At 41.7% G+C, this 27,746-nt stretch overlaps 1 protein-coding gene across 2 annotated transcripts in view; it reads right to left on the bottom strand.

The window, feature by feature from the left end:
- The window catches only part of Ltbp1 (latent transforming growth factor beta binding protein 1), a 392,973-nt gene that overhangs the window by 144,145 nt on the left and 221,082 nt on the right, over positions 1-27,746 (bottom strand). For both annotated transcript variants that reach the window (XM_059248705.1, XM_059248704.1), the window contains exons 7-9: positions 25,769-26,043; positions 3,532-3,634; positions 418-489 (exon numbers count right to left, since the gene is read on the bottom strand). In XM_059248705.1, coding sequence (XP_059104688.1) covers positions 418-489; positions 3,532-3,634; positions 25,769-26,043 — 450 coding nt within the window. The remainder of the gene's footprint in view (positions 1-417; positions 490-3,531; positions 3,635-25,768; positions 26,044-27,746) is intronic.

Consider the following 27,746-nt stretch of genomic DNA (forward strand, 5'->3'; position numbering starts at 1 on the left):
TTGAGAGGAGCAGCAATATATTCATGGGAGGAGGAAGGGGAATTCTGTTGCAAACGATGAGTCATCAGTGAAGTACCTCTGCCAAGTGGGTACAGGTACGGGTACCCACTCATCCATATGACATGGCCAGCGTGGGGACCCAGGGTCTGCTCAGTGCCATCCACACTCCTGCAGGTTTTTGCCACAAGTTAACAAAAGGCAAGAGTTCCAGAAGCATTAGAGAGTTAGGAGGCAACTTTACCAATCACACATTAAGCATCAGTATGCCCTTAGAGACATGGAAAGAGCAAGAAGTCATCCACCCTCCATGTGACTGTACCATGCTGAACCCAGGGACATCATGTGGGAGAACAACTCACGGTTCCCAAGTGCCAAGACACCCATCAAGACCACGTCAGTAACTTCAGGAAGTCTTACCTTGACAGAATGTGTTGTTAACACGCTTATATCCTTGGAGGCATTCCATCATTTGAGTATATCCATGGTAGGCTGTAAGTGAGGGGAAAAACCTTCATTATATGCGCAGTTTAAATTCGGATGGTCTGAAACTGCTAGATGTGGTACCATTTATGGCACCAATACAACAGACTTATTGTTTCCAAGCTATTGATACCAATAAAGAACTCTACAACTGCTTCCACCCCCGGCCTGTTTTCAGTCTACTTCCTATTTTGCAATAACTGTAGTCCTAGGAAGTTGCCAGCAAATCTTTATTGTGTTAACAGAATCATAAGACTGTTTCGTATTATCTCCCAATTAGTGATTAAGTCTTCCTATCACAAGACGCATTCCTCTGCAGTGATTTGTTTCAGAGAATGGAGGGTTAAACGTGGGGGAAAAGCTGACTTGCGGAAGTTGCTCCATTCATCGGTTGGCCTCCCGTCCACTGTTGTCCCATATAATGAAGACGCTGACATGGGTGCCTACAGAAACTGGGACCTCAGCTGGGAGTCCTTCAAAGACAAAACAATCATATTCAACAGTCTCTTCAAGAGCCAGGCCAGATCATCCCTCAAAGTTGTCCTCTGCTTATGATTCGATGTTAATTTTCTCCTCAAACTGTATGAAGGCAAGAGACTTGTTCGCACTGAGCACATTGCTAATGGATGACAGACTAGCTAATGAAATCATTTACAGATTTAAAATTAAGCTTTCATAGCAGAAAAAAATTATCACCAATGAAAGGGTTTTGTATGTGGCTAAACAAAAAACTTCATTAAATAAAAGCCACTTGAAAGTTGAAGTTTAAACTATTTTGGGTGGAAAAAGAAAAAAACAAGGGCATGGAACCAAAAACTATCATATGTAGCGGCCAATGGAAGTCTTCTCTGTGATTTAGAGAGTAGTACCAACCAAGGGGAGGAAAGTTATTAAGAAGAATGTGACCTTGACTGTGCTTCTCGGGGGTGAGTCACTCTAGACAGTACAAGCAGAAAAAAAAAAAATGCCAAGATGTTAGAGTTCGCTTCATTCATCATGGCCACTGCCCCGGAACCAAAGAGATCTCTTCAATTCATACATCAAATGAGTCAACCTATGGACTTACTTTCACCGACATTTGGTTAAAAGAGTAACTTTGTCCTTTCCCATTCAACTGAACTCACCATCAAGACTGAACTGTGGAGCTAATAACACCATAGAAAGCAGCGAACTCACTCCCAGATGATGCAATGCCAGATATAAATGACTGGAGGTCAGGGATGGCCTTAGGAATTAAAAGAGGGGGGGTGATAGGGACCCCTTAGCCTCTGACCCCTGACATCTGTCACTCTGGGCTCCTTTGGAATTTAGAAAAGAGAAGAAATAGAAATAGCTAAGATTTGTAGAAAAGACACAAAGAAGCAAGCAAATGGGGAAAGAAAACAAGGGGGGAGATGGGAAAAGTATCTTATACTAAGATATATACTTAGACCAAAACCCAAGTTAGAGGATCTCTTCTCAGACTCATCCTTAGACCTAACGGTGGGAAATATGTCACCACCCACAACATTACTAGACAAAGTCACAGGGCAAATGAAGGGTGCATGGCTCCCAAAACAGATGACAATGTGTTTTTGACAATTTAGATGCAGATTCCTGGTTAATGACTCCTCAGAATCAACAGCAAATGACAACAGTGGCAGTCAAGTTCCTGTCACCCCAACTCTAAAAGCCATGTCCTTTAAATAATTGCACATAGATCCCAGAGATCCCTTCAGTCAGATAACCAAGATGATTTAGGCAAATGGGTCTTCAAGTAAGGTGGGGTCAACATTCACCCAGCTATCTGGAAATCTATACTGCTAATCATTATTCAGTCATCTTGAAAAAAATCTGTTCTTTCACTATTGAATAGCGCATGTGATTTTTCCCCCTCTTCAATGAAGAACTAACTTTCACAAACCTTAGCAGAAGTTTCTATCAATGAGTCCTCTAAGAAACATCTACATGATGGCTCACACCATGCACAACTCTGCTTCCAGGAGATCTGACACCCTCTCCTGACCTTGTGGGGTATAAGACACAAGTGGGGTACACAAATGTGCATGTAAGCAAGACACTCATACATAAAGAATAAAATGAATAAATCTTAAAAAGGGTTGAAGACAACTGAGACTGTTAATCTAATTAACCATTACTTAAGATGAATAAATAAAAATCATCTGATTGAAGCAAATGAGAATAAGGGGGGGCAATTATAAAAGTCTTCAGCTCTATGAGACAAAGACTGATGAAGGTGTGTGTGGGGGTGTCACATTTTGGCAAAAACAGAAGTGTAAGAAAACTTGACCTAAAACAAGTGTCATCCTTCTAAGAAGTGCTTCTTAGAAATGTCAGCAGGAGTGAATGATACATTCAAAAACTAAAGCTAGAATCTGTTGTAGAGAAGAAGGGAATGGAATGGCGTGAACTTGGATTTATTCAAGTAGCAGTTTCCACAAAACACTCCGATGGGAAAATCACAGCATGTTGGTATTACAGCCACTGAAGACTGGGTCAGCACAGCAGGAGTGCTAAGAAAAGGGAGGCAAAAGACTGGACTCCATGATTACACATTTCTTTATTGCAAGTCAGTAAGTCAATTCCTCATCTGAGCTTTTTTTCATGAAAGGCAGAGGTGTAACCGAATGAAATCTGTAGCCTAAGTTGTGGCTACTCACGAAATTTCCATTTAAGGAATCTCACCTAATAAATAGTAACTGTACTGACTTTTTTAAAATAGGGTTTGAAAGACTTGTTCCCCATCTTAAAAGCCATCTATTTCCCAGGGTCAGAAGAGCTGACTGTGCTCATCAACTCTTCACAGTACCTCCCCAACATAAGAAATTAAACTGCAGAAGGCCACTGATAGCTGTGCATATTTTAAAAAAAGAACTGATATAAAAGTTTTAATAGTCTTGCAATATTTCTAGAAATGCAGGCTGTAGCACTACCTTCTGGAATGCAGCCAGAGATTTCTCTGAAGGTCTTGGAGACTCATCGTTAAGAGTCATGGTAGGAAAAAGAGGTATGCTCCATTAACCAGCAAAGGAATGATGACATGTCACTTACATGGCTTCTTGGGGCATTTCTGGCATTTGTTAAAGCCCCAGGAGGTCCCCACTGTCCCACAGCAGTCCTCTTGCTTGGAAAGGCCAGGGAGTGCTTTGCCACACTGCAATGAGGTGTGAAATGCAGAGGTTAACTGAGTGCAGGATGCTCAGCCCCAGAGCTGGGGTGCTTCACAGTCACTTTATAAACAGTTCCCTCGATACCGTGCAAATTACAGAGGGAAAGAACGGCTATAAAACTTGGAGGCCAAAGACTAGGACAGAGTCGATACAACGCAGAAGCGAACAAGCACATTTCCACATACGAACGCCTTTGCATTTTTAAAATCTTACGTATATCCGAAGCAGCGGCACAGGTCCACATACAGGGCTTCTGGTTTTTACCACTTGCCTGGATTTTCCCTGACTACACCCTGTCCCCTCACCTGGGGAATATATGTCAGCTTTCGGGTATCCCCACAGCAATTGCTTGTTCAAGCATTCCCTCGCTGGCTTGTTCTTTCACTGTTCCTTTGCTCTGTATTTATTGAGCACTTGTAATACGTCCTGAGAACCGGGATACAAAAAAGGTGGACATGTGTACTGGACTGAAATCGGTAGCCAGAAAACTATAGAATCAACTGGGAAGTAGGCAAGGGAGGAATCACCAAACCTGAGGAGGATCAAGAAGGGGCAATATAAGAGATGGCTATAGGCTGAGCCAGATCAGTTCTGGCAGAGACTAATGCTCCAGGGAGATCAACCAAGCTAGGAAGGGGCTGGTAATTTTAATCAAGACAAGCCCAAGTAGGCAGAATGGATACCCTTAGAACTACAGTTCCACATTGTCAATCTCAAGGTCAGGTGAGACACCTAACCGACCACAGGAGATCAGATGGCCCTGAGGCAGGGGACTGAAGTTACTTAGAACTACCTAGAAAATCGATCCTGTCCTGCAAGATCACCCAAGGACCAGAAGGCAATGAGACTTACTTGACTCTCACTCCCCTGCTGCACAGGATAAGACACCCCCAACGTCTTTGTCTAGTGTACAAATGGGGAGCATCTAAGGAGTTTCTCTGCTTTGCCAAAGAAGATTTCTCAAATGGTTTCCAGAGTCATCTTTTCTAAAAGGAATTTGATCGCATAATTCTACCAACTAACAACCTCCAGCAACATTGTCTGACATCCCCGGGCAGGACAGAGAAGTCCCCTCTTGTGACACTTTAGGGAGTATCTTACTGCCTTCCACCTCTGAGCATCTATTTAGGCTTGGCAAAGGACCCTTCATTGTCCGAACTCAGGTCTGTTTGAATGTTGTATTTCTCTCTCTCTCTCTCTCTCTCTCTCTCTCTCTCTCTCTCTCTCTCTCTCTCTGGAATGCTATTACCTTTTTTTCTTTCCTCCAACTTTGTTTCTAAACGAGAATCAGCACTGGCTCCTCAGATCGTGCCTCATTTTCCTGACTTCAAAGATGATTCTACACAGGTCCACGGCTACCAACTTCAGCCCAGTGCTTATGTATTAAAGACTTCTTATTTTTCCATCCTCACACGCGGCACATTTCAAGTGCTCAACAATGCTGAGTGGAGGAGCAATTACTATGGGAAAACCCATCAGAAGTTAGCAGACATGCCCCAGGACAGTCATAATGCAGAAAGTCAAAGCGAATGGTGACCCTAAGAAGAACAAGAAGGTGTAGACACCACCTGGCAAGCCTCCATGGACAGTGTTTCCTTCCTGCTGGGTCCAGGCATGCCTCCTTCTGAGTAACTACATACGCAATCCATAAAGCGAAACCACATCAGAGAAGGCCAGCTAGGATAACAGAGTTTTAGATGTAGCATGGTGTTGATGGCCTTAGGCTTTCGTGATTTTATACGATTTTAATAATTTTGACAAGTGTTATATGCGTTCCAAAAGCAGTATGTGATGGTGGTTAAAACAGTAACTGAGACACTCTAGAGACCTGGGTATGAATTCTGGTTGTAGGACTCCATACGCACACAGTTAAATGAATTTTCTTATCCATAACATGGAATAAATAATAGCCCCTTTCTACATGGTCATGAACTTGAAAGGTAAAATCCATGTACAATGTGGAGTACTATGCCTGACATGTGTTAGTGCTAAGTAAGCTATCACTCCTATTACTATCATTTATCATTATCATATCGTCATCATCATCATCATCATCATCATCATCTGAAAGTTCCTTATTCTAGATGTCCCATATCAGATCCAAGTGGTCAGATTCTTCAGGGAGCAGATTCTTCAAACATGAATGGTTTGGAGTGGACTGTGAGTGTTCTGTGAAACAACCTGGTTAGTTTAACCATCCACTTCAAAGTACCATAACCAACAAGAAATGAATTACTAGGACAAAAATGGATTTCCCTGGAATAAAAGGTAATCCTGAAGACATTTTGAGTTGGTCTATTTTTGAGAAGAACCTAAATATATATATATATATATATATATATATATATATATATATATATATATATATATATAAAATAGCACCTTAGGGCAAGTGAGCAAGGCCAAGGTCACCACATCCATGACTCGTAAGAAGTCACTCCACAGACAGGATGAGATAGGCATGCTTTTCTTGAAAGAGGCAGGAAGGCTACCCAGTTGGTTGAGACAACATTGTTTGACTGTTATAAATCAGTGCACTGATCGGGAAGCCTGTATGCAGGTAGCTCTTTGCTAGCTGTGGGCACTGCATGGAGTGGGAATGCTCTAATCCCAGATCTGGATCTGCTCCAGGTCCAAGACAGGAAGCACACACACACACACACACACACACACACACACACACACACACACACCACATAAAGAAGAGAAAGAATCAAGGTGAAAACAAATTATCCAAATCAAAATAGTTGCCCAACTCCTTGATCTTAACCATAGACAATTTAAACCCAAAACATGGTTAGGAGCAGGAAAGGAAAGGGACAATGACCCAGGAATAAGACAAGAAACAAATAAAATCACAGAGGGCTCCATTGCTGAAACCTGGCTGCCAACATCTGCTTAGCATGCTCTTCCAGTTTCATAAATTGGTTGGGCTTATTTGAGACACCAACCACTTTGCACACAGCTCATTCTTGTACCAGACTCTGGGCTCTTCCCTTAATCAGGCGAAGCACTCAACACTTGCCGATTTTATATGCTCAAAATGTTAGTAGCAGTTAAAATCCAATTTTCACCTTGGATTCCTAGAATGTTTTATTTGGTAGGGCAAAAATAAATCATTTCCCTCTACTGGGCCTCCAAAAAGGTACAAGGTTTTCATTACATGATCCAAGCTGCTTTATCCCATGGCTTTGTTTTTGCAGGTCTAGAGCCAAGAGCAGCACAAGCCATCCAAATTGATGGAATAAATGGGATGCGTAGGTGGTACCATGGAACTGTGTGCCTTGTCTCGAAACTGGGTCCACACGGGGTAGGAATGAGCTACGAGGGATGAAGTCATGGTTATAAGGTACAACATTTTCTATCAGTCCGATCAACTGTTTAAAAATAGAGGCTTCAGTGTGTAGCAAGAAAAGTGACGTGAAAGATCTCTGTGGCCACACTCAAGGCTTTTTACCCAAGAGGCCACTGGATGCCAAGAGTCTTATCTGAGTGCAGTCAGAAGTACCCAGAGGGGGGCAAAAAGTTAGGCCAATGGATGTTTCTCCCACATCGAAGGGCCACAGTGGAGAGAATAACATGGGATAGAATGAGGTTGGGATGCTCTGCTCTAAGACTGGGAAGTTCTACTTCTCAACAGGATGTACTCATATGGACAGTGGACATAAGCCTCCCCTAGCCACATTCATATGCAGGAATCCGGGTGGTTTTTTACAAGTTAAAAACACAAGAAGACTAAGCAGACTTTCTCCCATGGAGTTAATCACCACATTCCCAAAGAAAGACTGTCAAACATTTCAGAATCCATCTTATATAAAGCAATCCAGTGTTAAACGTATGTATTTAACTCTACCAAGTCAAATAGCAACATGCTCTAACTCCTCAGAAAACCCCCATATCCTTCAGTGCTAGTGAAGGGACACCAACCCCACATGTTTGCTAGGATCCAACTAGAACAGGGCAAGCTGAGTGTTCAGGCAACCTCCTGTTAAGGCCAGCTGAAGAACGGGGCATGGGTAAGCCTACACATGGACATGATGGCAAGGTGGAGATATGCTAAACAGGCCTATTGCAGGCCGAAAGTTTTCAGCAGGCCTGAAGACCCAAAATCACTGGGAAAGAGGATTCCTCTCACAATGCAGACAATCTTCCCACTGTAAATGTTCCTACCTAACGGGAGATAGTGACCTCTCTGGTAGGAGCTGAGCCTGATGGGTCATCTCTCAGGAATGCTCAGAGGGCAAAGCAAGTGACCTTTATGGTTTCTCGCAGGCTTAAGATTCTGAGGTCAGTATGTGCTGCTAGGTTACATGACTCCGTTTAGAAAATACAGTCTGGTGTAGGACAGAGCCAAGTTCAAGGACTTCTGTTGTTATACCAGGGCCGAGGGCCAGGTCTGGGTCAATGCACTCCTAGCCCTGTCTGTCCTTTGTCTCATCTACTTCCTCCTCTCCAGAGTCTTCACCAAGTCTAAACCTCTGCCTACTAGACATAGGCAAACAAGACAAAAGAGGGAAAAACAGCTCTACTTGACCTTGATTTCTGAAAACAGAGTGGAGAAAATAAGTCTTAGACTCTTCTTCTCCACCTATCTTAATGGGGGCTGTACTTCAGGTCAGGTCACTGAAGAACCATGGACTCTTCATACAATCCATGCAGTTAGAGACACCCTCATTAGCACTGAAAGTTATCCCATGGACTCTTCATACAATCCATGTGGTTAGAGACACCCTCATTAGCACTGAAGGTTATCCCGTGGACTCTTCATACAATCCATGTGGTTAGAGACACCCTCATTAGCACTGAAGGTTATCCCATGGACTCTTTATACAATCCATGCGGTTAGAGACACCCTTCATTAGCACTGAAGGTTATGGGAGTTCCTGAAGAGTCAGAGTATGTTGCTATTTGACTTGGTAGAGTTAAGAATATAATTATTTTACAATGTAAAATAACTATAACCAATGGTATAAAGGCCTTTAATTGTGTGGCTAGCTATCAATAATCAACCAATTATGGGAAATGCACTTAAAATCTTTTCCACCTGCTTGAGAATATACCTCTTCAGACTTTCACCTCAGTTTTAAGGTAAAACCACAGAACTTTGCAACTGAAGTTAAATTGTGATCATGGTCCCCTTTAGAGCCTCCCAAATCCGGGAGTGGAATCAAAGTTCAAAATTCACCGTCCGGCAATCCAAGTTTATCATATTTTTGATAATGAAAAATCTCACTATTAGAGTTGCTTGAAAGATGCATGGTAACTGGGAAAGGCTGTTATAGACATTAGAGCTTGGCTTATGACATTTCAGAGTAAAACTGATACTCATTCCAAGAGTGTTTGCTTCACTGTGTCAGGTCCTGGAGAAGGAAAGCCCAGTAGTCAAGAAAAGCTATGAGTGTTGGTTGAAAACCACTAGACTCTAGTCAACACCCCAGCTCTCTTCTTACCAGTGGGGTATTCCACAGATCATCCTGCCTCTCTGGACCAGTAATGAGACACTAGAACAGTAATCCCTGACCTCAAAGCATAGTGAAAGCAGGTGTGGGCTCAGAGCCCCGTGAGATATCCTACACTATACTTTGGTGAGCAGAGTGTAGGTTGAATCCAAGGTCTCATTCACCTGCTCTCCAGCATGGGTAAAACTATAACCATAGGCCTGCCATCTTATAGGCTCTGAGAAGACTTCTGTTAAAACTGTTCAGATATTTCACTATAAGAAGGGTCACCCTCATGAAGACAGCACAACACCAAGGACCTACTGTTTAGTCTCACTAGTTAAGACATTTAAAAACGACAATACAGACACATTCTTGGAAATCATCCTTATCACATGTATGTTAACTCATTTGGTTATCAAGAACCATTCTATAATGAAGAATAAATACTTCAAGCTAGAATAAAGGACATCTTCTCGCAAAGAAAATATGGCACTAAGCCAAAGGAACAAATAAACTTAAAATGTTAAAGCAACACAGAGTTTTAAAAATACTCCCAGGATTTCACTGGGGGGAAAATACAGGGGGAAAATAGAAGTCTGATTCATTGTAACCCTTGCAAAAACGCACAGGTCTGGGCTCAGGCAAGTGCTGAGACAAGAAAGTGACTCAATGGTCCTACAGGGGAAAGAGACTCCAGAGGGACACAACAGCTCTCACAATGCAGAGGGCCAGTCACCAACTGTGAGCAGACAGGGTAAGCAAGAGGAAGGCAGCCGGATCTGAAGGAACAAAGACAGAATGCAGAAAGACAGAGAACAGGGTGGCGCTAAGCTACAGAGAGTTTTCCAAATTTGGGGTTCAACTTCTAGTTGGATATAAAAAAATCAATCAGTAGACAGGGAAGTAGCCACACTGGTCCTTTCCCAAAGTCAGTTGAGTTTTACATTGCTTCAAAACAAAACAAAACAAAAACCTGGCATATTTTAAGGAATATTGATGGCTACTCAGTAGAAAGAGAATGAAAGCCCTTAAAAAAAGGTACAATTTGGGGCCTGGGAGATGGCTCCATGGAGAAAGCACTTGCTATCCAAGTGTGAAGATTCCAGAATTGGGATCCTCAGAGCCCAAGTAAATGCCAGGCAGGAATAGTAGCAGAGGCAGACACAGGGCATCCCCACTACAATCTGGCTTTCTAATGTCAGAATTGGTGGACTACAGGTTCTGAGGGAGACCCTGCCTCAGTAAATTCGGTAGAGAATGAGTGGGAAAGATACTGAATGTTAACTTCAGACTTCAGCATGCACATTCAAACATGCATACATGCACACATACCACACACCCACAAACACACACCTTAAAAAGGGAAGGTAGAGTTTTCTGCATCTGACCATCACAAATGTAAAAAGTGACCAATCACGATAGAGTACATCATTCATAGGAAAGGGAGAAGAAATTATATTTAAGATAAATATTCAGGAATATTCAAAGAACCAAAAAAGAATAAAACTGGATTAAAGGCCCTTTCATTATACTTCTCAGATAACAGGAGAAGTTTAAGCTCAGCAAATGCTGTTCAGTCACAATCTAGGGCAGCGGTTCTCAACCTTCCTAACACTGTGAGCCTTTAACAGTTCTTCATGTTGTGGTGACCCCCAGACACAAAATGATTTTTGTTGCTACTCCATAACTATAATTTTGCTACTGTTATGAGTTGTCATGTAAATATTTTTGGAGATTGAGGTTTGTCAAAGGAGTCACAAGCCACAGGTTGAGAGCCACTGATCTAGGAAATGCTAACACCAAATGAACACCGCCCCCATCTGCCAGTTTTAGTGCACTTTCAAAGGTAAACTGGCCATTTTTTTTAAGTCTTGTGTATGCGATGTGTGTGTCTATGTGTATGTGCATGTTCAAATGCATTCATGTATGGGACTATGCGCTATTCATGTATGAGGAGATGGCATAAGAGGATGGAATAACAAAAAGAATGCAGGAGAAGGAACCAGAAAGCCTCAATATTGGCCCCTACCTACCACAAACTCAATAGAAGACACTAAGTGAATTAAATCTCTGAATGTCGGCCTCCTCATTAACACAATTGCAAAGGCAGCCCAATTAATACACAATTCATGTACTTCAATTTAAAGATTTTTATGAAGGTCCCAGTGCAGAGCTGAGGCTACAGGGGAATAATGGTGAAGAGTTTTACTCTGTCACAGCCACCCTATAAAGAATAGTATTCCTTAAATGTCCCCTGCCTACAAGCCTGACTAACTGGAGCCCATGACCCCATACCTTTCCTACTCTCCACAAAGACTGACCTGGACCCACTTCATCAGTGATGACTATAATGTAATTCCAGCCCTTTCTTGCCATCTTGTACATACAAAAAAAAAAAGAAAAAAAAAAAAGCATCCACCTACCTGAAATTAGGTATGGTTCTTCAATGGTTCTTATCTAATTATAAAGGATAGTGATCAATAAGCAAACTCTCGGAGGTATTCATAACATCCATAGAGATGCAGATTTCGCATCTATGGAGCATGTCTGCAAAGCTACATGATGCCCCATTCGCCCACATCACACAGCTACATCTTCTTAAGAATCATCTGTCCCAGTGCCATCCTCACATTCAAAAGCATGCTACTCAAACATGCTGACACAAAACCTTGAGGATTTTAACAAGCAAGAGCACTCTCCTCACTACTGTGACTCTAGGTGAGGGATGTGAGTCGTATTTCATGAGCATCTTCCACATCTCTCCACAAAAACAAGAATAAAGGCCCTTATGCAAAAGCTCTAATTGTGCATAAGAGACTGGATTCATCTAAATGGCTGCCCCAGGTATTTGCTGCTATAACATTAACAACCTTTCCCAATGACAGGAACTTCTCTGCTTTGGCAAAGTAACTCCTGTCCACCTTCCATGCAAAATGACTTGACCTTGGCTCCAAATTAAACTGGAAAGCCCAACCAAGAGCCCTTCCACATCCCTGCACTAAAACATTAAATATATTTATTTTTATGTGCCAATGCTAAATGCTCCAATTTTTTTTTTAATTTTTTGCTCCAATTTTTTTGAACACTGTTATTAATGAAAGGAGAGCAACATATTGATAAACTGAGTCTAAGGGTCCATCTTCCTAACGGAGAATTCTGTACCATGGCTCACTGGCAGGGCAATAGGCATTGTCCCATAAAAAGAATGGGAAAATGCTTAAATGCTTCCAGATTTTCTAAGAGAACTTGTAAAAAAAAAAAAAAATGCTTGGCTTGAGCAGAACATTCTTCATGGGCAAGTTTTTTTTTTTTTTTTAAATCCACACAGCTTTCTTTTATTAGAGTAATTAATACAATGTTAGGCATTTGGGGTATCTGATATATGCATAATCCTCTGATATTTTGGGATATTGATTTTATAAAGTATCTGCTGTGACTAGGGCATTAACAGCTGGACATGTATCCACACTGATTTCTGACAGTATATTTGCTTAAAGCCTGCTGAAGCCAAACCATGGGCTTCAAGGAAATCCAGACGACTACTTTAGTTTATGAAATGGTATTTTCAAAGTAACACGTTGGTTTTTAATGTTAACATACGAAGGGAAAAGTATTCTTAAGGTTCTGACGTAGGATTCTTCTTTATATCTTTCCTAAAGAAATCATAAAATCCAGCTGTCCACTTTCTCCACCTCTAAGATCTGGGAATTTTGACAGACAAGACTTCCAGGTTGTGCATCTGCGTATCACTGGTCTTCCTGTGCTGCTAGAAGAATAAATAAGTTCTATCATGACTCTGTTCTCACACAGTTCCCACTAGGCTTTCTCCTGAAGAAAAGCAATGTTGAACAGGCCATGAAATGCAGTACTAGAGAGCAAATAAGTCCAATTTATTTCCTTTTTATTATTAATTTTCATTTGTATAAAAATACTACCCAGCACTCGGGAGGCAGAGCCAGGCGGATCTCTGTGAGTTCGAGGCCAGCCTGGGCTACCAAGTGAGTTCCAGGAAAGGCGCAAAAGCTACACAGAGAAACCCTGTCTTGAAAAACCAAAAAAAAAAAAACAAAAAAAAAAAACAAAAAAAAAAACTAGATTCATTATGACATTTTCATACATGCACATCTTGTTAAATTTATTTGGAATTTTATTGCCAAAGAAAAGCTTTGGTAGGTGAGAAAATAAAGATCGGTAGAAATGCCTGCTGTTACTATGGCAACTAGATCACCTCCAGAATGATAAGTAAAGGTTTGTTCATTTCTTTAACTACACTGGGTACTTTTCTATGTTAAGTCTCATTACTTAGAAGTTCCCTTTTTGTCTCTACAGAGATGGTAAGAGGAACAAAGGCCATGTCAGCACTCTGCAAAAACGCAGGCCTCCATTTGGTTAAGCTCTCAGGGTTCCTGTGTCCTGCCCAAGTACACAGAACTTAAAACTACTAATTACCTGTGGCTTGGATACAACTCACGTAGAAAAACTGAAAGCCACAAATAAAAGCAACAGGTTCATTTACATCCCTGGGAGCAGGAACTATGTATGCTTATATTGTCCACTGCCCTTTCACTTACAACAGGAACAATTACTGCCCAACACATAACCACCAGTTCCCCCACATATCCCAGCTCCTAAACAGACATATCTATCTATCTGCCATAACAAACTACCATAAACTAAGTGGCTTTGTGTATATGTATGTGGGTGTGCATGTGTGTGTAGAGGTTAGAGGTCACTCTTGGTATTGTAGCTCAGGTGCTGTCCACGTTGTTGTGTGAGGCAGGGTTTCTAAGCAGTGTGGAGCTCACCAAGAAAGCTAGATGGGCTGGTCAACAAGCCCCAAGAAATCCCTTGTCTCTGGAATGACAAACCCCTACCACCATGCCTATCTCTGATTTTTTTTTTTTTTTTTTTTTTTGTGATGGATTCTCTGAACTGAACTCATGTCTTCAGACTTGCATGACAGGAACTTTACAACCAATCTTTGTTCCCCAAACCAACTCATAGCTTTGACAATGGACATTCATTCTGCAGCTGTAGAGCTTGGACGCCCAAGACTAAGGTGCTAGCATAGCCAATTCCTGTCTTGTATTCAGCAGCTGTCTGGCTCTCTGGTCACATGATCTCTTGCTTATGAGTCTGCAGGAAGAGAGATAGAACACAGGCAAGCAATCTGGTATCCCTTCATCTAATGATACTGATGCCATCCTGTCATGGTCCCACCCTTAGGACTTCAAGCATCCCCTTGTAGCCTCTACCCCCTAATATAGTAATTATCAGTGGTTTCAGCACATGAAGTTAGGGAATACACTTCAATCCACAGAACTTTCAGACAGGACCACATACCTGACGAGTGAGGAGTGAAAAATGGGATGAATGTTCCTAAAAGCATCTCTCCTCTTCAGCGATGGGAATCAAGTATTGCCATGGATCTATTCTGGCAAAGTTCAAGTATTCTGAAATGTAGAGCAGTAATACGCTATGGCTATCCTCAGCTAAGGTCCCCAAGGAATGTGTAAGACAAGAATCCTCTACTTCCTGCAGCTATCCAGTCCCTGCAGAATATACGCACTCGCTAGATTTCAAGTGCTTACGTTTCACCGTTCACAATTTCACTGTGGCAAAGCCTGTCCCAACGGAAGCAGCATGGATACAATTAGCGGTGATTCATATGTGTCCATTACTCAGCTCATCCTAAGCGGCTTTGCCCTCGTGAAAAATACAAGCTTAACAGGAAGAGGAACAAAAGCAAATGACGTGAACAATTAAATGAGAAATAGTCTCATTAGTGTCCCATGCGACAAGAATTCAGAGAAGGAGCAAAGTGGATTGAAGGAGAGTCTTCGGAGGAAACAACAGTTGAGGAGACCCATCATGAGTCGGGACAGGTTGGAGACAACAGGACAGGTATTTACAGTAACTGACATTTGTCTAGATTGCTCTGTCCACAGGTCCTCTGCCTGGCTCAATAGTGCCTATGATTGAAAAAGAAAGAAAGAGAGAGAGAGAGAGAGAGAGAGAGAGAGAGAGAGAGAGAGAGAGAGAGAGAGAGAGAGAGAGAGAGAGAGAGAGAAAGAAAGAAAGAAAGAAAGAAAGAAAGAAAGAAAGAAAGAAAGAAAGACGTCCAAAGACAGGACTCAGATGTCTCAGGAGGCTTCTCAGTCCAAACTGCGATGAAACAGGGCCAGAGATGAGGCCAGCTTGCTAAAACGGAATGAGAGCTACAGACTTGAACTGGATGAATCAGCACACACAAGTCCTGACTTCTCTGCGATTCAAGTTTCACACAACTTAGACGGGAGGCAAGCGTACCTACTTTCCTTTTCTCTCACATTGTTTCAAAGGTCAAATACGGCCATGACTGGGAGTGTTCTCTGTCATCTATCAATTTTATAAAAATGCACTGGTGTACTAAGAGGCTGGCCTCAAAGCCACAGAATGTGAAGACTGTGTTCTGAACTGCTTAAGCTTGCCTGTTCTAAATCAGTCCTCTCCAAAATGGTTATCCTGGAGGCATGGCTATCTTGTTTGAAATATTTGGAGCTCCTCAATCCACATTTTAGAATACTCTTCAGAACTTAGGATATGCTTAAAACACTCTCGGTGATGGCAAATCCTTGAAACTGGACTCAACTTTGACCATTCTAAGCTTTCAGATTCCTTAAGAAAATAAGTGATAGAAGATGACCAGCAAAGACCAATTCTTACTCAGTTCTGAAACAGTTTTCCTTCAATTCAGGCAAGTTAGAACTATGCAACAGCAGGGTTGGAGAGATGGCTCACTCCATGGTTAAGAGTACATACTGCTCTTGCAGAGGATCTGAACGCAAATTCCAACACCCATGTCAGAGCATTCACAACCACCTGTAATTCCAGCTTCAATAGATCTGGTGACTTCTAGCCTTTGAGATTACCTTGACTCATGTACATCCCACACACATATACACATAATTAAAATTAAAATAGACCTTAGCAAAACTATGCAATGGCAGTATCACTAGGGCAAATATATAGCCCCTGGGGATGGTCTTATAAAAGCAAATACTCAGCTTGCATAGAAATACTTTTATACATAAAAGGAGGCAGGAGAAAGGGGAAGTGGACGTGTAAGAAAAAATGCAACACTATTATCATGTCAGGAATGGCATGGGGCAGATGGGAACAAATCTTATCATTTCTCAGAATAGCTCATGAAATTGTTGTTTCTGTCAGTACAATTTCACGAGGCAGATTCCAAACTAGTCTCTCTTAGTAACCCAGATGATTCTACTTTCACTTAGTAACATATTAATTCCATCCAACGGAATAGGGACAAGAAATGACTTTAGCTTCTAGAATTACCAGCTGTGATTCTTTAAACATTCTTGTAGTGTATAGAGTCTAAAAGTCCATCAAGACAATCTATGTTCTCTTCCAACTCCCTTCAACACACTCATAACTTGGCCAGTTATGAGTGGCATCAGAAGTGGCTTACCAAAAGCTGCAAACTCTGCTCCATAATTATTTTCAGAGTCTGTTCCTGTGCAAAAACCAAGAGTCTAATAATTAGTACGTTTATGGTTTTGGTGTGCCCTAAAGGTAAAATATGGAAGCTTGATGATATTCCATGTCCCAGCAAAAGTATTTTCATGGCTAATAAAATGGAAAAAATATCTGAAAAAATAATCAGAGAAACCTAGTGATGCAACAAACTTGTTTCTGTATGGACCAGGTGAGGGAGAGTGAAGATTTAAGGTTGACAGGCTTTGGGGGACCTACAGAGCATCCGCCTGGGTGAAGACTGGACGTTGGGCTACAGGAAGCACCATGTCTGGGTCCTGTCCATTCTGTGAAGCATACTACTCCAGTTCTGAGAATCTATACTTGACTCTCCCAACATCTGAGCCCCACATCCCTCATCCAAGGAAAACTAGCAGCTCTCCCCACTGCTGGCAGAAACCCAGTGACATGAACGCATGTTCTCTCTCTCTCTCTCACATGTGGTGTTTTCCCCCTTTGGATCCTATCCCTGTGTTTTGCTGAACTTTCTCCACTCCAGGCGAGAGGGCCCCTCACAGGCTGTCTGGCCGAAGTTTCTGGAACAAGACCAGTGAACACTTAAGATCTCCAGCACCTATCACTGAGATGTGCATGACACCTTCAGCAAAATCTCCTGCTATTGACATAGGTAAAGTCTGGCAGGGATGGATGGATACAAAGAGTGGCCATGTTAGAGCCACTGGAGACACGGACTTGCTAACACTCCATTCAGTGTTTCTTGAATTAGGACAAGTGAGCACTTGCGAGGGACACTAAAGAAGGACGCAGATGGCATAGGAAGGGGCTGGTGGTGATGACGTATCCCACCAGAAGGCCAAACTTCAGTAAATGTGATCAGCATACCCAGACTGGGAGCTCTGTTTATGGAGAAGGCAACGACTGGGATAGGAAGCTCTGCCTTCCCAAACCTCTGGTCAGAAGCGCCTCTAGAAGATGAAAGCCATTGCTCTGACCCAAGCTCACATCACCTGAGCTAGGCAGTCAACTCTGTTGTTATCTCCAGAGAAGAGCGCTGTATAATTGAGAGGTCAAGGTTGTATACGCATTTATTCTTCAAAAGGAAGTTGTACTATGTATGCATTTCAGGGGTAGCATCTGCATGAGCCACAGCACGCAGGAGGTTCAGAGGGCAGCCTGTGGGAGTCTGTTCTCTCCTTCCATCATGTGGGTCCCAGGGGTCAAACTCAGGTCGTCAGGCTTGGCAGCAGGTATCCTTACCAACCGAACCATCTCACCAGCCCCGCGTTTATTCTTAAACATCCAGTCTGTTTTGGTAGTTTCTGGACCCCATTTAGGGAAATAACCAATGTGAAAATGTTAAGATAATGCCAGCATGCTGTTGGGGCAAAGCTAGGATTTCCAGTTTCACTCTAGGCCCACTCCATTAATATATAGAGTCAGTCTACAATATGTAGATATTAAAGAGCAGCTTTCTGAGTAAAACTTAATATCCTAGCTCTGTGAACTGAGCAATAAATTACTTTCCCGTCACAGGGAGACTAGTTTGAAAGTCTACAGCCCATCTCTCTTTCTTCCTTCTTCCTTCCCTCTCTCTCTCCCTGACATGTGCATTAGCAGGCCTCTCATCTACTTCCCCAGCCTCCCATTAGTCTCTGTTAGCGCTTAACTGTAAAATGTCCCTCAGGGTCTTGCATTCTTGAATACCTGTCCTCAGTCGATGGGGCTCTCTGGGGAGGTTGTGGAAGCTTTTGGCCTTGGACATAACTAGCAGACTAGATCACTAGTAGGGACAGTGGGGGCTACATCTCAGCCTGGGCTTGGGTTGATGCCACTCTCTGCTTCTGCATTCTCGAAAAGGCAGGAAATCCATGCCACAAACTCACAATACCCAGGAGTAAGCCTTGTCTAGCCACCTTGACTTCCCAACATTGTGGATGCTATTCCCTTAAAGTTAACCATGAACCAAAGGAAACCATTCTACCATAGGTTTTTTTTGCTTTTTTTTTTGGGGGGGGGGCGGTCAGGTATCCTGTCATAGCAATGAGAAATACAACAAATACAGAATCTATGCAAATAAAGCTAAGAAGCTTTTCTTCACACTTTCCTAAAAAGTACTTTGAGCCATGCAATTAGGATGCTCTCTGTCTCCAGGTGATGCCTTCCCGCTAATTTCTCGGTAGAGTTTACCTTTTCATTTCAAACAAAAGCAGAGTAGTCCTATTCCGCCTTCTACAATGCAAGCATGCCTGTGTCTTTTAGCCCTGAGCTTTGACCTTCAGGGTGTTGCATAAGGCAGCCCTATCTCCAATGACTGTTTTTCCTCCATTGGTCTATTCTGTTTCCATTCGTCCTGCCCAGTGAGAACCACTGCAATGGCATCTGGCACCTCTAAGAGACAGTTCTCATGTCACTTAAACTCAATTTTTGCCTTAGGACTTATTATTTATATGATGGAAATTTAATGGAAACAAAGTTTTTTTTTTTTCCAATGACTTGAGCGTTTCACAGCATGTACTACTCACTCCTTTTCTTTACAATTGCCAGAGAGTTCTTTTCTTTAGTAGAATGTATCCTAGACACCTTCATCTTCAAGTTTGTGGCTTATGATTTTTTTTTAATCTTTATGGAAGTTTTTTTTACAAGATCCACTGTGTTCATTTCTTTAACTCTCCATGGCTTGCAGTCCTATGAATGTGTCCTCTTTATCTCTGTTAGCGAGCTATAAAAATGTTCTGTTTATATCTACTTCGGGTTTTCCAGTATTTCTGCACTTCGTAGTTAATCTGGGTGTTTATATGTGGAATTTTCTGCTCTTTCAGCATTTGCAATGGGAAGGTCTTGAGACATTTTGCTTAGCCTTCTCTGTGACGCCTGTGTCTAATTACAGTCCATGTTACCGCATTCAACAAAGAGACCATGATCGCATGATTGTGTAACCTGGCAATGTCAGGGCCAGCAAGGAAGCTGGACCCTGAACTCTATTGTTGTGATTCTAAACACTTGACAATCGAGGCCTTTTCAAACAATCTGGCATCACTGGGTCTCGGTAAAAGGCTTGTTTTCAACAACTGGGCAGTCAGTTAAACCCAATTCAAACAATCCCAATTGCAGATGCCATGTAAGACTCGAATTTAGGCCACTCTTAAAGGAACCAATTTGAAACAAAAGTCACCCTACACAATGAGAAGGGTGTGTAGATTTAACATCCCCATGGTGCAGTCATAGACCCGACAGGGACTTTCTGAAACCGGGCCTCTCCTCAGAGAGGAAAACTGGGATGGAAGTGTTCAAGTTTCAAACTCAGACAAACAAGCTTCCCTGCAGAGAGTTGGTAATTGTAATTGCTGAAGCTGAGATTCTAATTTAGCCACACAGTGAACAAACTTGCAAATGTTTTCAAATATATAAGGAGTGCTCAATTTACTAAAAGTAACACAGACTTAAGCTTAAGTTAGTCAAGGCTATGACTTGCCAATTACTTTAGAAAGTCTACCCTCGAAGCCACCTTACTTCTTCTCTATTTCTACTCTTTAATGATTTCTGTGATGCCTACTGATCCTAATATAAGAAAATATTTGAGACCACTTTCTACAAAATAACGTTCTTTTTTTTTTTTTAAGCACAAGATATTTTATTATGATGGCTTACATTTTTTGTATCTTTTGTTTCTTACATCACCAGGGAGGCTACCTGGAAAACAGGACCCCAAGAAAGACACGGGGATCGCCCAATGACGGAGAAATGGAAGAGATCTACATGAACAGCCTGGACATGAGTGGGGGTAATGAAGGGCGAGGGTCGAGGGAAAGAGAGCTTGGGGGAGCGGGAGATCCCAGCTGGATCAACAACAGAGAGGGAGAACAAGGAATAGGAGACCATGGTAAATGAAGACCACATGAGAATAGGAAGAAGCAAAGTGCTAGAGAGGCCCACAGAAATCCACAAAGATACCCCCACAACAGACTGCTGGCAATGGTCAAGATACAGCCCGAACTGACCTACTCTGGTGATGGGATGGCCAAAACAACACTTTCTACAAAAGTAAAAACAAAACAAAAAAGACTAGATTTCCCCCCTTCCATCTTGGCACTCTCTACAAAGGTGAAAATCATTACAGAATTTCCAATGTCAGTGTTATTTATGCCTCTCTCCTCTTTATGACAGCATCTTTAAAAAATGTCCTCCACTGTCATGAATATACTACTCGGAGATCTATTCACTGATTACTGAACTGTCTCCATTAATCCCCTCACATTCCACTGATAAATCCCCATGCTTTGACCCATAGTTAAGAATACATCATTTTGAATACCAATCAAGGTAGGATTTATCCTTAAAGATCCAGCCAGCTACCTTCCTTCACGTCCTTCCTCCCATGGGTCAGCTACTGGATGACAATGAGCATTGGCCTAGCTTCAAAGTAAAAAAGCTCACAAAAGTTCAGCACACCACACTCATTTTCTCCACAACATTCTACAACCAAATCGTGATGATCCATTCCCTACACTACTTATCTTTATCTTCAACTCTTCTTTTGCTGACCCTTGAGCATGTCACATTTTATACAAGTTCAAATTCTTATGTTTGGAAGCCTCATAACCAGCACCGATCAAAGATAAAACTGGCAAATATCCTTTTCTAAAGTTTTATTCAATGCATTAAAGTCGTATTTTTCAAGTTCAGTTTTCAAGTTCAAGTACATTATTTTATTTATAGGTCCAGGAAAATTTTAGTAGTTCCCCTTTCCTCTCATAAGAAATTTTCAAACATGCTGGGCCACTCAAAGACTGACATGATGATAATCTGTATGCTGAATTCCCAGAGTCAAAAGCTGCTGACATCTCTCCACATCTGTGTATGGAATGCATTATGAGAGACAACTCTAGACACTATGATACTTCACTCTTACAACTTTCATCACTCAACTCACAAGAATAAGAACACTCTCCTGCATAAACCCATCACTACCATCACACCTGGATAAGTAATAATTCTAAAGTAACATCCAATAGCCAGTTCAATTTTTCCATTTGTTTCTGACACATGTTACATCTGGCTTTTTTTTTTAACCCCAATTTTGGTCCATCAAGATGGCTCAGTGGGGAAGGGCCCTTGCAACCAGGCCTGACACCTTGGGTTAGACCCCTGGAACCCACATGGTGGAAAGAGAGACCTAGCTCCTCCAAGTTATCATCTGGCCTCCACACATGTTGTGGCATGTGTGTGCCCTTCTTCTCTTCCCACCATGCACACTAAAATAAGTTAAAATTTAAAAGAAAAGTAATTTAGCCCCCATCCACTGTATGTCTTCTGTGCCTCTTTCTAGAAAAATCAGTCTACTTTTTTTTCATGGTATGTTTATTAAAAAGGCAATTTTTTTCTGTCCCTATGTGATAATTTTTGCTTTTCTATTATCCTCCGTATTCCCTACACTCTGAAGTTTAGCTGTGAAGGTTTAATGAGGTCCAGGTTGGACATTTTTGGAAGAACACACATGTCCCATGTGGTTGTGTCACCCTTAACAATGCTGACCTTGGTTCTTGGTAAGGGGCTTCAAGGCATGTTGACCTTACCACCAGCCATTTACATTGCACGATGCCCCAGTTTTAAGATCTTTAAAAATATGTATACCAAATTCTTGGAGTTGGGGATATAGCTCAGTGGTAGAGTGCTTGCCTAGCAAGCGCAAGGCCCTGGGTTCGGTCCTCAGCTCTGGAAAAAAAAAAAATATGTATACAAAATTCTGTCAGGCATCCCAGGCCATTTGCTTCCCTGGCCTCCTTAGACTCTTTTCCTCAACTATCTCTTAAAATCTCTCCTCTCTGTTGAATCCCTTATCCTTTTGCTCTGTAAGCCCTGCTTCATAATCAATTGCTCATTTTTATCCATCACTTAGATAGATCTGAAATTGTACACTAGGAAACTTCCAGGGGCTTAACTACACTTGCAGTGCATGTTGAGTTTATGACCTCGTCACTAGAATGTGCCACCGAAATATGAACTATTTCTGACATGGTCATCTGGTATATGACCTCTTATAGCAACATACAAACCTAAGTGCTTATTGATATCCACACATGTTAAGTCTCAATAGCTGCAACTGCTGAGCATACCCAAAGATCAAGGGGGAAAGTGATGCAGGGTTGGTTTGTCTCCCTGACCCCATTCCTTTAAAATCCACAGACACCTGTCTGTGTCTATGTCTCCAACATCTTAGCAGGACTCACCTACACACTATCAATTATTTTCCAGTAATTGTCTGGCTCATCTGAACTGCACTGGTTAATTAGACAATCTTCACTTTCCAACAGAATTTCTCACAAGCAGGAAGACAAATACATGCTAGGAATGTCTGATGAAATAGATTTTATTTTGAAGCTGTGTGTCGGTGACTACACATGCAAAATGAATTAAGAATTGAGATCACTGTCTGGACCATTCAGCCGAAAGGCAGAACAGGATCCAGATAAGGCAAGAGTATTCCACTGGGCTTGGATTATTTAGGTAACTCCATCAATCACTCCATTCACTTCAATTGAATAGTCCAGTTCAGGCTTCTAAGTAATTTGTTTTCATCTTTTCTAGTTAGCATCATCTGCCCGATATTACAGGAGAATAACAACTTTGTTATGTTTCACTTTTAAAACCCTTTTTATCATCTGTGTTCCAACTTGGACACTGGGGAGAAAGGTACTGGGCACACAGTTTTAAAAGGATCTGCTTTTCCTTTCTCCATGACCAACCTAAGCAGGAATGACCAAACAGTGCACATGGCACCAAATTCACCTTCCGTCTCCAAGCCTCATCTGGGGCAAAACTATGACGTGTATAAAATCTATCTTCAGCCACAAGGCTCCTATCTATCTGTGCCCTTTACTTCAGAGATAAATTTCAATGGAGGATAGTCCATCTCTCCAAAGCACTTGCTAATACTGGAATTGAGTGGAGAAATGGATGTTATTTCCAGGGCCCCCTTAAAGTCATCTGTGTTGTCACCGTGGCAAGACGCCTAAGAAAACACCTTCTGAAAAGACAGATGCGTTTTGGCTCGTGGCTGCAGAGCTTGCAGTAGATGGTAGGTTAGTTCCATGCTTCTCGACCTATGGTGAGGGGGCACCTTATGGTCACCAACCTGGTGACCTACTTCTTCCAACCATGTAGCGTTTTCCACAGTTCCACCAACTCCCAATATTCTATTCAGATTTTAACCTATCCACGGATTAAACCATTGGTTATGCCAGAGCCCTCAAAAACACACCTGGAATAGTGCTATATTAATGTCATATGCAACTTTCAGTCGAATCAAAGACAATCAGGATTAGCTATCACACGCCCAGAAGGAGGTAGTTCAGGTATCCATGGGCAGATAAATGTTATGTTTGGAAGACTGAGGGTTTTCCCTTGTCTTTGAGAAGCTACATGACTTAAACATAAGCAATCAGGAATTCTGGCTACTTTCAAAAGTTTGACGCTATCAGTATCCTCTAAGCTAATATTTTCATAGTTCTGTGACATTTACAAAATGTGGTTCACATTAATTATCCTGTTTAATCTCAACATAACTCATAAGCACTATATTCTTGCCGCCTCCAGTTTGCAGATAAGGAAGTTGGTTCTCTGCCACCAAGTGCTGGGTCCCTGGCTCTAAGCAAGGTCTGTTAATTCCCCATGATGCCTTTCCATTCTGCACGCTGCAACTCCATTCAGATCCACAAACTGACTTTTGGCTCTTCTGGAAGGGTGATGATAATCCTACATGACTTAGTATCTAAAGGTTGGGGGTGGGGTGAAAGTTTCTTAAGCAATTAACAATTGGTTCTACAAGCCTAAAGCATTTCTCCTTTTCTCCTTAGCTCCCCACCTTCCCACACACTATTTTTGGAATGAAGAAGACATCTTCCTACTCTATCTGAAGGTTATTTAAACCATAACTGTTGTATGATATCTTGTTGGTGTTCTCACAAATAAAGTTTTGCCTAGAGATCAGAGGGTAGAGCTGGCCACTAGTTAACCATGGAGGCCAGGCAGTAGTGGCACACACCTTTAATCCCAATACTTGGGAGGAGGAAGCAGGAAGATCAGGAGTTCAAGGTTACCCTGGGCTCCATGAGATTGAACCAGTCTAAGGGAAAAACAGAGCCAAGCAGTGGTGGCACACACCTTTAACCCCAGCTAGCTACTGCTCTGCTTCTCTGATCTTTCAGCTTTCACTGTATACCTGACTCTGAGTTTTTTTGTTAATAAGACAATTGGGATCATGCTTCATATAACCAAAAGGCAGGTAGAGGATCACAGGAAAAAGTACATCATTACTAAGTCGCCCAAAGCAGCAGAACCAAGTGGTTGGGGAAGAGAAACCAAAGGCCCATGATTTTGAAAGGGAGCAAGAGAGTACATAGTAGGAATTGGGTGGAGGAATGGGAAGAGGGAAGATAATGTAATTATATTTTAATTAAAATGCACTTCAATTAAAAATTTAGGCTGCCTTCAATACACAGATTCAATGGAGGAATTTGAAAGGGAAAGGTCTTTCACTTTATGATATAGGCTAAAGTTACAATAACTCCAATGACATTAAAAATTCACATTAAATAATTTATTCATGGCTATCCTAATTGCAAATTAAAAGAAAACAAAAGATGATATTAATTATTATTACACAGGAGATTCAAAATTCAACTCCGCTTACTAACATCTAAATTATCAAAACCCTACAAAAGCATTTACAAACATCTTTGGATACGGTAGCTCCTCTACTACATCTCATGTCTGGCATGTTTTGCACACAGATCATCACAACAACAACAACAACAACAAAAAAAAAAAAGTATAAATAAGTGACCATGAAATTCCAGCAACACTTCCAGAAGTTCACTACTTAAAAGTTATTCTATATATCATGTGCCAGCAAGACTTTTTTTCTGTAAAGGGCCACAAATTAAACAGGTTTTGCAGACCACATGATCTCACTGAATATACTTTGTTCTGCTGTCCCTGCAGAAGGCTGGCATAGATGAAAAAGTAAATGAATGAGCAGGACTGGGTTTCAATAAAACTTTTATTCGTAAATTCACCATAGCTTACCAGTCTCTCCTATAGAAAGTACCACATCTGGCTTCTCAACAGGGCGATGTCTCACCTAGAAAACCTTAGCAAGATGGCCTGAACCACACTGCTCACCTGGGACCCAATGGTTTCCTGGAAGCATCGGCCAAGCTGTGTCTTAGCGGCCACGGGATACACGTGTGGAATGACCTGTTGGTGGGAGTACGTGGAATGTACTGTCTGGGTCTTCTGGACGGGGTGCCCTTGGTACGAGACTTGCGGTTGGCCTGGTTGAGCTTCTTTCACCTTCTGGCCCGTTGGGCCGTCAATTCTGGAAACCTGGTGTATCTGGACAGAAGCCTCAGGAGGATGCTTCACATGGATATTGACTATGTTGGGGGGAAATTTCACTACAAAGATCAGGAGGACAATTTGTTAATCATGAATAATTAAATGGGAAACTCAGGATTTTTAAAAATGTAAAATGAACTTTATAGAAGCACACCTACCAATAGACTCCACATAGGATAACATATAAAAAGTATTTTTGTGGCAGACATCAAAATTCTTGACAATTTTGTGTTCAAAATGACAAATTTATACATTAAAAAAAAATGTGGGCTGGTAAGATATCTACCATCTTTAGCTGGTAAAGGTGTCTACTATCAAGTCTGATGAGCTGAGTTCACTTCCCAGGATACAACATGATGAAAGGAGAGAACTAACTCCATCCACAAGTTGTCCTCGGACTGCCACACATGCACTGTCACACAGACACACACACACACACACACAAATATATATAACAAAAATTTTAAATAAAACTGCAATTATGCAGACATTAAAGTATCTCAACAGTGATATATTAAGAAACAAGAATATTGGGGCTGGAAAGATGGCTCAGTGGTTAAGAGCACTGGCTGCTCTTCCAGAAAACCTGGGTTCAATTCCCAGCATTCACATGGCAGCTCACAACCGTCTGTAACTCCAGTTCCAGGGAATCTGGCACCCTTACACAGATATACATGGAGACAAAGCACCAATGCACATAAAATAAAAATAAATCTAGCTGGGCAGTGGCGGCATACACCTTTAATCCCAGCACTCGGGAGGCAGAGCCAGGCGGATCTCTATGAGTTTGGGGCCAGCCTGGTCTATAGAGCAAGATCGAGGACAGGCACCAAAACTACACAGAGAAACCTTGTCTTGAAAAAAAAAAAACCAAAAAATAATAAATAAATAAATAAATAAATAAATAAATAAATCTCTTTAAAAGAAAAAACCCAAGAATATTATTTTAACTAGGATCACAAAAATATGAATTCATGATGCTTTCACAGTAAGGTGAGTACACCTTACCAAGTGGTAATAGATTCTCAGAGATTAGTTACTTTAGTATATTTCATAAAATTTCTTCTATAGAAATTTCTATTATGGAAATTTTAGGACTTAAATTTTTCCATTAAAAGTAGAGATCCAGTTTCACAGAGCAGGCTTCTTTCATCTGTTTATTTTAGGTATTTCTTACATATATACATTTGAGTTCTTTCTGACAACACACTACTGTGTGTTGATTTATATGTGTCGCAGACTGTCTTTCCGCCCCTTCCAAAGACAATTTCAGACAAAATGCTCATCTTCTGACACAAACATTCAGGGTTTAAAGAGTCAGAGCCAGTTACACTTCACTGACCCCCTTTGAAAGTCCTCTGTTCCTAAGGATGCCAGCTTTGAAAGAATGAATTAGTCACAGAACGTGTGAGCTCCAAGTGACCTAGTTTGCCTTCCTCTACAGATGGACAGATGGAAGCCCGGTGAAGTTAAGTGATCGTGTAGGACTCACATCAAGTATCCGTCAGCTACAAAATTCATTACGGGGTACAATGTGGCCCGTTAGTTTACTGCTGCTGCCAGGGTCCGACCCAGACCTTGTTTCTGACCTTGCATATCCACCACTCCATGGTGCTGCAGAGAATCAGGCACTTCTTTTGGCCATCTCATTTTCCAGATACCAGCACACGGTGGCCTAGACAGCCCTGCAGCCACAAGAGTGGGCCCACATTCCCAACTTCCTGCCCTTTCTCACGTCACAGATCCATTCCCTTCCGTTCCA

Source organism: Peromyscus eremicus, chromosome 22 (genome assembly GCF_949786415.1).
Source record: "Peromyscus eremicus chromosome 22, PerEre_H2_v1, whole genome shotgun sequence".
NCBI lineage: Eukaryota > Metazoa > Chordata > Mammalia > Rodentia > Cricetidae > Peromyscus > Peromyscus eremicus.